The sequence below is a fragment of the Microtus ochrogaster genome, linkage group LG7_11 (genome assembly GCF_000317375.1).
Source record: "Microtus ochrogaster isolate Prairie Vole_2 linkage group LG7_11, MicOch1.0, whole genome shotgun sequence".
Classification (NCBI taxonomy): Eukaryota; Metazoa; Chordata; class Mammalia; order Rodentia; family Cricetidae; genus Microtus; species Microtus ochrogaster.
In genome coordinates this window covers 18,667,041-18,677,973 of record NC_022032.1, presented here as the reverse complement: position 1 = coordinate 18,677,973, position 10,933 = coordinate 18,667,041, and the positions used below count along the sequence as shown (strand labels likewise).

The 10,933-nt window shown below is 41.2% G+C and overlaps 2 protein-coding genes across 2 annotated transcripts in view; both read left to right on the top strand.

Annotated features, from left to right (window-relative positions):
* LOC101979791 (plasma kallikrein) overlaps positions 1–5,439 on the top strand; it is a 23,793-nt gene extending 18,354 nt beyond the window's left edge. Inside the window, exons 12-15 of the mRNA XM_005362563.1 lie at positions 1,204–1,379; positions 2,447–2,542; positions 3,306–3,445; positions 3,993–5,439. Of these exons, the coding sequence (XP_005362620.1) occupies positions 1,204–1,379; positions 2,447–2,542; positions 3,306–3,445; positions 3,993–4,184 (604 nt within the window). The 3' untranslated portion in view covers positions 4,185–5,439. The remainder of the gene's footprint in view (positions 1–1,203; positions 1,380–2,446; positions 2,543–3,305; positions 3,446–3,992) is intronic.
* Positions 5,440–8,401: 2,962 nt separating this feature from the next.
* Positions 8,402–10,933, top strand: part of LOC101984321 (coagulation factor XI) — a 19,175-nt gene continuing 16,643 nt past the window's right edge. The window contains exons 1-2 of the mRNA XM_013351956.1: positions 8,402–8,590; positions 9,208–9,263. Of these exons, the coding sequence (XP_013207410.1) occupies positions 9,209–9,263 (55 nt within the window). The 5' untranslated portion in view covers positions 8,402–8,590; position 9,208. The remainder of the gene's footprint in view (positions 8,591–9,207; positions 9,264–10,933) is intronic.

Below are 10,933 nucleotides of genomic sequence, written 5' to 3'. Positions count from 1 at the left end.
AATAATTATATTATATATAATGTAATATATATAATATTTTCAGCCACAACTTCTAGTACTGTGAGGTATAACCTTAATATGGACTCAGGGCAACAGAATACGGGGCTCTCAGAAATTCTGGCAACACTAAAAGGTCCCTGAATGTACACTGACCAAAATTAATTCAAATGAAACACGTGGCAAACGCAAGGCCTTCTGGAAGTCCTAGCCCGTGCTGTGTCATAGGACTCCACTGCAGCCTTTCTTCCTAAAACACAGCATGCTTATCTCGCACTATGCATGCACTATGCATGCTATCATGCCGTGCAGTACCAACAGATGGTACCCGAAACACAACTCGGACTGAAGACTATTCAATGCTGTGAATCACAGTGTGTGTACCGTGTGCACAGAGCTTTCTACTCTTACAGAAACATAACAGTTTAATTACAAAAAACCACAAACTTAAAAATGTTTCTTGTCATAGTCTGCTTTGGATTGTATAGTGTTAGACTTTAGTTTTAAATATTGTTGTTTGAACTGATTACTTGAGTTTTATTTTTTTAAAAAAAAACTCATTGAATGAACTTTAGCTTGGGTATTGGATAGAATTTCTAATTTTTTTTTTTAGTGGTCCTAAACCTACATCTGCCATTTGGTATGAAGTGACATTCTCAGTATTGTTGATTAAAAAATCAAAATATTGAGGAACTCTTAAAGTCATTGAAGATATTCTCTGCCTTTTAGTAGGAAATATTCAGACATGTTTTTATTATTTATAATAGAAGCACATTTATTCCGTTAATATGTGAATTTGCTTTCATCGTTAATAAGTGGTAAAACTATATGTATACCAAAGAATTGTTTTGAAGTAAATTTCTTTATGTTTACTATCAGTAAATGTTTAATATATATACCTGCATCATATAGTCACTCACACACACACACACAAATACACACACATACACAAACACACGCATGCACTTACACACACACAACCCCTTTCAATATAAAGGTGGTCTTAAATAAAAGTTAAAGAAGTTTTATTTTAAACTAAATCTTCATAGATCCAACTCTAGGTGATGATAAATTGGCAGAGGAAGAACTAGGTAATGGGGAATATGTTCTTTCTTTTTTTTTTTTGTTCCCCACAAGAAAAAGTGCTAAGAAAAATGAACAAGGAACAATGCCAACGTTACTTTGGTTTGCATGTCTCTCTCCCAGGATTCCGTACCCAGATGTGTGGCGTATCTACGGTGGGATTCTTAACCTATCAGAGATCACAAAAGAGACATCTTTCTCGAAAATAAAAGAACTTATTATTCATCAGAACTACAAGGTCGGAGAAGGCAACTATGATATTGCCCTAATAAAACTCCAGACGCCCTTGAATTATACCGGTATGCAGCACATTTAAGGGAAGACTGCACAACTGAATTGTATCGGTGCCAATTCCCGCTTCAGTTTGAGTGAGCAAACAGATCTGCCGCCTTTGTTTTCTGGTTGGTGGGGTTGAGGGAGAGACAAGGCTGCCTGGGAAGTGAAGATCCTGAGATTTGCCATGCAATCTCTGCTTCTTAATGGGCAAGGAATCTTAGTAACTTTCTCAGTCTGGTATGGAGCTACGTGTATGCTAATGAAAGAGGTATAGGAAAGCTCTTGCTGTCTGGGGACACTGGGCATCTTTTGACGGGATTGGCAGAATTACCATTGCTTAGACTTATATTGTATCCCATGGACTTAGGATATACAATTATATCTCTAAGCTAATTAATTGCTAAGAGCACACTGGATAGACAATAGGGGAAGTGGAGCATGTCACTGCCTTTGGAGGTCCACCACTCCACAGAAACTAAACGCCTACCAGCACCTTAACTGTGAGCGTCAACCCTGCAACCTCAGACAGCTTGCCCTTGCTCCTTCCACTGTTCATATCCGCTGTAGGTGTGCTGCTCTCCTTGTTGCTTTGCTGTAATAATTAAGTAAGGTATTCAATTAAATATTGGAAGAGCAAGGCTATTTTTAATCTGACTCTGAATTCTGCCAGAGTATATATTAAACAAAAACACAAGAATGGAGATATATGTTCGTCAAGAAATTTTGGTGGAGGAGCTCCCCTCCCCTGGGGAAGTTTCATGCCAGAAAACCAAACAAAAATGTGAGAATTTCCTTGGATCGTGGGCTTTAGAAGTTGATCAGAAAGCTGGAGGCTGTTCTTGTTACTCTTTAGTTTCAGTAATGAGTTCCCTTATGTTTCACGCATGGCCATGGTGGGTTTTGATTGCATTTCCCTCCCTTCACCCTCCCTTGTCCTTTCCCACTCTTCATCCCAATTGGTCCCAGAAGGCTCATTCTTGCTGTGTTGCTTTGTAGAAAACGAATAAGGGAAAAGAGAGAGAGATTAATTTTTAAAGTCAATATCTATGGCTTTAATTCATTCAAATCTATTCATGAAATTTCCTTCCAGAATTCCAAAAACCAATATGCCTGCCTTCCAAGGATGACACAAATACAATTTATACCAACTGCTGGGTGACTGGATGGGGCTACACAAAGGAAGGAGGTACAGCGTGACATTTGGAATGTTCCTGTCCTAAATGTTAAAGCACATGGAGTAGATCAGTTCCTCAACCATCCTTTCTCTTGATCTTTGTGTTTATCCCAATATATTGGTTTTCTGATTCACAAAACTGATGGGCTCATGCTTTAAGCTTTAAGCATCTCACTCATAATAGAGATTATGTTGGTGATTCTGCCTAAGGGACTGTGGCTCTTAAGACTTATAAAGACAAACCCATTTGGCCACCATACTTTCCCATGAGGCCTTGTTGTTATTTTTCAAGAACTATAACTCCCAGCATCCCAAGAAGTTACCTGGCTCTTGGGTCTGTTGGGCTTACAGGTTACCCTTAGGATATTCCACAACAGGAGGACGGTAAAGACGATAGAAACCATGTCTGTGGTAGCTTGGGTGATAGGGCTGCTGAAAAGCTTCACTAGAAGGGAAGAAATACAGGTGGCTCTAGCGTCCGTCTCCCTGTCCCTGTCGCTCCTCTTCTCCCTCTTTCTCCCCCTCCTCTTCTTCCTCTTCCCCCACTCTTCTCCTTACACCTCTTTCTCTTTCTCTCTACCCTTCCCTCTCTTTTCTGTATGTATAATTCTACCTCTTCGACAGTGTCCCTGACAAAAAAGCACCGACAGTTTTTGAACAAAATATGACCCCAGTGGAAAGTAGACCATTTTGACTTCCTTTAAAACTTTGGTCTTATTTTTTTCTGTTTATTGTTATTTTCTCCTTTTAAAGGTCTATCTTGATTGCTTCCTAGGTGAAATCCAAAATACTCTACAAAAGGCAACTATTCCTTTGGTACCAAATGAAGAATGCCAGAAAAAATACAGAAATTATGTCATAACCAAGCAGATGATCTGTGCTGGCTACAAAGAAGGCGGGACAGACGCTTGTAAGGTAATGTATCAGACTGTGAAAAACACACGGCCTTGCACCAGAGACAGTTCATTCAAAAGCAAATTCCCAATGTTACAATCCGCTAGTTTTAGCTTTGAGTTCAGAATTAAATGATCTGAAAACTTTATAAATAACTTTTAACAAATTAAACATAATAACTCATATCATGTATTACTTATAATAGGTTATGAGAATCTGTATTGACTATGGCAGGCATGTCACAAGCAGTACAGCTACACATTTTGTTTTATGTGTCATGGCTAGGCTAAAATACAAGAAAAGTAGGTTTATTTGAACATCGGAAAAGATGCTAAGTTTGTTGGGTTTATCCGAGAATGGGAAAGGGAATAAATTAGCCTTGTAACCAGCCACTTATTTTGTTCATGGCTAAAGGGATGCCAGGACATTCAGAAGCCGCATGTGTGGTGTGCAAAGTGTGCCTGAAGATGTTAGCAGCATCTGTCTTTGAACAAGGGGCTGGCTCCTCAGTTGAATCATCCCTGTTGTAACTCTCTACCGTTGCTTTTCTCCTCCCACTGTGACCCAGGGAGATTCTGGCGGCCCCTTAGTTTGCAAACACAATGGAATATGGCAGCTGGTGGGTATCACCAGCTGGGGTGAAGGCTGTGCCCGCAAAGATCACCCAGGAGTCTACACTAAGGTTGCCGAGTATGTCGACTGGATCCTGGAGAAGACACAACACAGTGGCAAAAGCCCCCTGGAGGTGTCTCCCGCATGAGGAAGCTGGGTAGCGAGGAAGAGCTCAGTTGACAACAGTTGTACCACCTGCTCCCAAGTCAAACAGAGAGACCCAGAATTCTCTTCTGCAAAATGTGGATAATGGTGTCTGCCTCACATCCCAGTCATGGGATTAAAATCATAGTGTAGCTACAGTTGCCGAAGACAGTGTCTTGCAGAAGTATGTTTCCTGCCTTGAGTAATAACAGGGTCTCCAAACATGAACCATACAAGAAGCATCATGCTTGTTTGGAAATAAAATGACCAAAGTTTTTTTTTTCTAATTAGGTAGTACAATGGTTGATCTGAAGCAGTTGAAAACAAGATTCTAGCACAATGCCTGAGATCATTCTCATCTAACTTCCAACTCTAGATCCCACAGATCTCAGAGTTACCTTCTGTCCACCTCACTCATTCGTTCATTAGACCCCGATGCTGTTGTCCAACTGGCTCAAAGGACTGAGGAACCCGGTTCTGTCTGGTGGAAGGAGGAGACCTTTGTGACATTTTTTTTTTTTAATGAAAGGATGGGTTACCTGAGCATGAGGGTACAGAGCACCTTTCCATCTAAACCACCTTCCTGGCCATTGCCACATAGTTTTGGCTACCTGTACGTGCAGAACCTGTAATGCTGTATTTTTCTTGCTGTGTGCAGCTCCTGCATTGGCTGATCATGCAGTGCTCACACAGGGCAGGGAATCTGATAAGAATCTCCCAGAGAACCCTGGGAGTGCCGTTGATACTGCAATTCAGTATATGCAAGAGTAATTCATGAAGTATCATTGGATATAACGTATTATCTAAAATCCAGGCTTGCCACTGAGTGGAGAGATAGTAGACTGTCTTGGAATAGATGCCATTAATCCTCACGTAATACAAATTCCCAGCTTGCCACCGATTCCTGGAGTGGACTGTACGTGCATAACTCCATTTAGTTAAGCTGATTAATATTTACATGGAATTGGCCATTTACAAACTATTGCACAAGTTCAATAGACAAACAGAAAAGAGAAATTTTCTGTAGAGGATTAAACTTTTCCTTGCATGTTGAAAGACTTGTTGAGTAGTTCAGGGGATTAAATATGGAAAAGCTAATGGGTTAGCCACAGAATTTGGCGATGGAAAGTGAAGAGGTAGGAATTACCCCAGGAGCAAATGACTTTTGGAAGATCTCACTGGATCCCTATGAGATAATTTCCTTTTGAAACACACAGCTTCAACTTTTACTTTTGTACACAATAAACAGTTTTGTCTTATGCTGTGTGGAAGTTGTTTTCTACTTGAAAGGGAAGAAGTGGTTTGTAGTGAAAAATCTTGTTTTCCAGGTTGTGGTATTGGTAACTCTAGAGGGTGTTAGCAGAGCTTACTGTGTGCATTCTCAAGGAATGGCCTCATTTGGGCAAAGCAGCCTTTTGAAATATGAGGCTCTCCCGTGGCATAAAGTATCATTATAAAGTTGCCAGTTGGGGGTCAGTTGGACTGGAATGTTCTATTTATTTTTTATCATGTGTTCATACGCAAAGTAAACAAAGGAGCCTCGTGGGTCTCGTATGTGCTTAAGAGGCTGAAAGAGAGAGAGGGTGAATAACGTCACTTTCATGTGAGGCAGAGTGAGGGCACAAGGCCCTAGATCTTTGGCAGATCCACCCAAGAAAGGGCATGTCAGCTCCGAGGAAGAACCCTCCTCTTCCTGTGTCACATACGGGGAACACAGAGCACATTGCTCATTGCGTTCTAAAGCTCAGCCCAAAGCTCCAAGGGCTGCCTCTTACCTTTATCTCTTTTCCTTATAATTCTTGTTTACACCTATCTGCTCCACTAAACTATTAGCAACTGAAGAAGGGTCTGTCTGTCTGTCGCTCTCTTCCGTCAGCACAGCACATGGTTAGGGATGTAGCAATTATCTTCTTTTAGATTTCCTTTTATCATTTCTGTTGATGTGAATGTGTGATGGTGTGCTATGTGGGCAGCGGTGCTTGGCGACAACAGATCAAAACATAGTTCCGGAGGTAAATGCAACTGGTTTCTAACATAGCAAGGCAAGTGGAGTAGCCCTTCGTGCCATGATCTCTGCTAAGTGACACACACACAAGCATGCACACACACATACATACACACACATGCATGCATACTGACATCATAACACCCTCAGGAAGTTGTTCACCTTAACTTTCTGCCCTAGCAGAAATGTTTCCATGTCTCTATGGAGAATGTTTCAAATTTACTATCAAGCTGATGATGCCTTTTGTTTCCCCAGGAAATTCTTCCTTTCCTTTCCCCCTGTTTTGTTCTTTCTATAGGAGTGTGTGTTTTTAAAGATTTATTTATTTTCTTTATGTGCATGAGCACTCTATGGACTTTATGCCAGGAGATGGCATCAGATCCCAATATAGATGGTTCTGGGTTACCATGTGGTTGCTGGGAATTGAACGCAGGATCTCTGGAAGGGCAGTCAGTGTTCTTAACTGCTGAGCCCTCTCTCCAGGCCTTGTAAGAGTGTTTTAAAGGGCTGCCTAGTATTTCATACCCTTGTTCATCTCTCCATAAAGGTATGACTATCTGGCAGGTTTAGAATCTATTCAGAAAGCCCCCAGTGGCACAGCTATGACACAGAAATGGGACTGTGTCTCCACGTCCCCAAATATTGAAATTCTGAAAGTCGGCAGCTTCAGAAGCTGATGTTGGCACTGTCTTTGAAATAAGTGCATGTTTCCTCTGGTACATGTGGCTTCAGCAGATCCCATTTCTTTCTGGTCTTCAGAATGATTTTTTAACTAAAGATGGATTAGTATAACGAGCTCATACTTAAGATTTTCTGTAGGAAATTGGGAGCCTTTCCAGAACCTTCAATCATCTTTCTCTGAAAGTCACTTAAATCAGACTTCAGAAAAACAAAACAAAACGTGTATTTATTTATGAGTATCTGACACAAAGCACCCTCGGTCCTCTGTGTGTGTGTGTGTGTGTGCGCGTGCGCGCACGTGGGCATGCTTGTGCGTGTGGGCGTGTGCGTGTGTGGGCATGCGTGTGTGTGTGTGTGTTTATGAGGTTTCAAGAGACCAGGAAGTAGTCTTTACAGCTAGCTCATGTTTTTGTTTTGCTTTGGAAATAGGCTCTCTCTATCTATGTGGTCCAGGCTGTCCTCCAGCTCACTATGTAGACCAAGTTGGTCTTGAACTCAGTGATCCACGTGCCTCTGCCGCCTTAGTACTGGGATTAACAGGCTGGTATCACCGCACCTGGCTAGTTAGTATTTAATATTAAAAATGAGAGACAAGAAGGGCAGCAAAACAAAGCAGATGGGCAAGTACCCATCAGCCACTGCTTTAGACCACAGCTCCAGTGACGTGGCCCGTAACCAAAGAAGTCTAGTAACAGAGGACACAAAGCGTCCTGTTTTCCCAAGAACACTTGACCCTTCTTGCAGCTCAAGGGGACCCCTTAGCAGAAATGCAGTTGTGTGGAATGGCTTTCCTCATTATAAACTGCAGCAAGCCCTACCCTTGGGAAGCCCCTGTGTGTACAAAGGCCCTCATCCTCCAGGGAACCTCCCTGCTTTGTTATTGTCGGTGGCATACGCGTAACAGCACATACCACCTTGGAGGTTGGCATTTGAGTCTCAGTGAGCCCTGAAAGAAACCCTGTGAGAACTGGCTATGACTATAGATTTCTTTTTTCATCATCAGTATTCACGAAAAGGCAATAACGCGCTTTGTTCCTCGGCATTGATCACATCTCTGTCGGCATCTGAAAAGTTGATGTCATAAAAAAACAAAACTGGAAATACAAGTCTGACACTCACTGATGATCTGTGGTGCTCAGCCTCTGACCCCCAGCCTCTGGCCCCCAGTCCCCAGTCCCCAGTTTCCAGCTTCCAGGCCGCAGCATCCAGCCTCTAACTCCTGACGTCTCTCCTCCCTTCACTCTACTGCAAATCTCCAAGTCCTTCTGATTTCTGTTGTCTTTCTCTGCTCAGCTTGCAGATGAGTTAGAATTAACGGTGCCCTGCTGGCGTTTCAAAGCATGAGTACATATACATTTGGCAGGCAGGCACCTTCAATCTGAGTTTGCCCAACTGCTAAGGCAAGGTCAGGTTCTCTGGCCATTTTGGTGTGCGCTGCTTGTTTGCGTACACAGTGGAAAGAAAGCACACATTTGGTGTGTTGAAAGAGCTTGCTGCTCTCCTGAGGTAGGTGAGGTACGTTTCATTAGCAGGGACTGAAAGGGCCTTCTCCGACACTAGACACGCTGAGCACGCTGTGCGAAGACAGGATGTCACAAGACAAAGGAAACCAGTACAGATAATTATTTAAGGAACGTTGTCCTACGCAAGATCATTCAGAGGGGAACAAGACTACATTGAAGAGAGAAATCGCCCCAACTGAGGATTGCAGCGAAGACCTGCAGGTACAGCTTTAAAACTGGACATTTCTCTCAACCACGTGTCCCCTCTTCTGCAATGAGGGCTTAACTTTTCCCGTATGGAAAGATTGATTTTTAAAAGGTATCTGATTTTACATTGTAGATGCAATTAGTCACCCTCTACAGTCAGTCAACTTGAGAGTGGAGGCAAAATAGAAGACTAGTAGCTTGTAGTCAGTAAGTCTTTTTCAAGAAAAAAAAAAAAACAAAACTAAAGAGCAATACAGGAACTGGATATGAGGTGCTGTGTGTGTGTGTGTGTGTGTGTGTGTGTGTGTGTGTGAACAGCTTTTTCAGTATTTAGTAGGGCATGGATATTTACAAGGGATCAAGACAATATGTTAACAAATTTTTAGTGTTTTTTTCAGAAATAGAAATTGTAAGGAGGATAATTATTTATATGTGTGTGAATATATGTATATATATATATATATATATATATACACACATACATATATGTATGGAAAGAGGGAGAGAGAGTTCAAAACTGAAAACAAAGGAAATGAGTTGGAAAAGAAAATAAAGATGGAAAATTGGAGTAGGGAGGGGGTTATATATTTGCACTTTAAGCTCTAAAATCATTGACATTCTTCTCTTTGTAGGATGACCTCATTACATCAAGTGGTATATTTTATCTTTTTTGTCTCAGTTTCTGATGGTAAGTGTTGCTTTATTTTTTTCCCAACATACTACTTTTATTAATTATTTGGGAATTTCATGAAATTCACCCTGATCACACTTACTTCCCCTTCCCCACAGGTCCACCCTCACACCTTCGCATCACCTCCCCCCCCCAAAAAGCCTCACCAAGTCCAATTGGTGTTGCCAATGTACTCATTGGAACACGGTCAGATTCGCAGTGGCCGGTCTTTTAAAGAACACTGAATCCTTCCCCACTCCCTGGCAGAAGCCATCAACTGTGAAGAGCTACACTTCAGCATCTTAATCACAGTTTTTAAGGACTCTCTTCAATATTTAAATATGGCCTAGAAATAGCTCATTTTCTGACCTGTAGGGTGGGAAACAACATAAATGTACGAAGAGAAATTGCATGCCAATCCCCACATATTGATTCCATACTGCTAACTCCAGGGAAGGAAGCAAAATCATTTATTTTCCAGTCAAGACTTCCACTTAAGGGGTCCAAAGAAAGAAAGAGATATAAACACAGGATTACAAAGAGACTACGCCTATATCATCTGCATGATGGTTATGTCTCTCTATAGACCTGCATCTTTATCTACCTATATAACACATTGCAGTGGTACCTAAGAGCAATATTAGAAAGCTAAAGGCTTGAGTCACCTCTCTGATTAGTTTTCTATAAGGCATTCAGTCCAGCAACACACACACACACACACACACACCCCAATTCTGGGCTGAAAATGTTATCAAAATATTAATGTACAGCTTACCCATTTGGTTAATTTAGCTATTGAATTTGTTTATTAATTACTTAATATTCAGTAGACTTAATTAGCACAGTTGTAACTTAATTAATATTGGTTATAACAACTTAATATGAATATTTTCACCCATGCTTATCTTTTATTTAAAATGAAAATTTAAAGACTCTTTTAAAAGTAATTTACTTATGTTACATTGACTCTCTGAGACTGTCACTGGTTTTTAACCAAAGTAAATTCTTTTTGGTGTTGCACATATAAAAAATGGCAAATATAGGTAGGGATTTAACAAAATAAACACTGTGCAAAAGATTAAACTATACAGTTTATAATTTAGTTTTTATTTGTGATAAGATTGCTACTCATGTTATTCCTTCATTGTCATTGTTTGAAATTCCATTTTTATTCCCTTGGTAAATTGTCAGTACTGTCTTGACATATTTGTTAGTTTTTGTCTTTTTGTTTCAGTTTGTTTTGTTTTTCAAGACAGGGTTTCTCTGTGTAGGCCTGGTTGTCCTGGAACTCACTCTGTAGTCCAGGCTGGCCTCGAATTCAGAGACCCACCTGCCTCTGCCTCTGAAGTGCTGGGATTAAAGGCGTGCGCCACCACAGCCCTGCCTGTCTTGACATCTTAAACAATTGTGTTGATATACACACATGTTATGTATATACATAGAAAACAGCAATAAATGCTGACGTCTAAATATGTCTTTGCCTGGTCCTGCGTGACTTGGCCCTGGAAAACTAACCAGGGAGACTAGGAAATGATAAAAGGATAGACACACAGACACACTCACAACCAGCTGGGACTGGATGGGCTGTGTTCACTCTTCTTGATGACCTCCTTACCAAGACTAGCTCACACACCTCTTGGGCTGCGTGTAATGAAGGTGTGCTGAGGTTCCGGGCGGTGGTGCTGTAG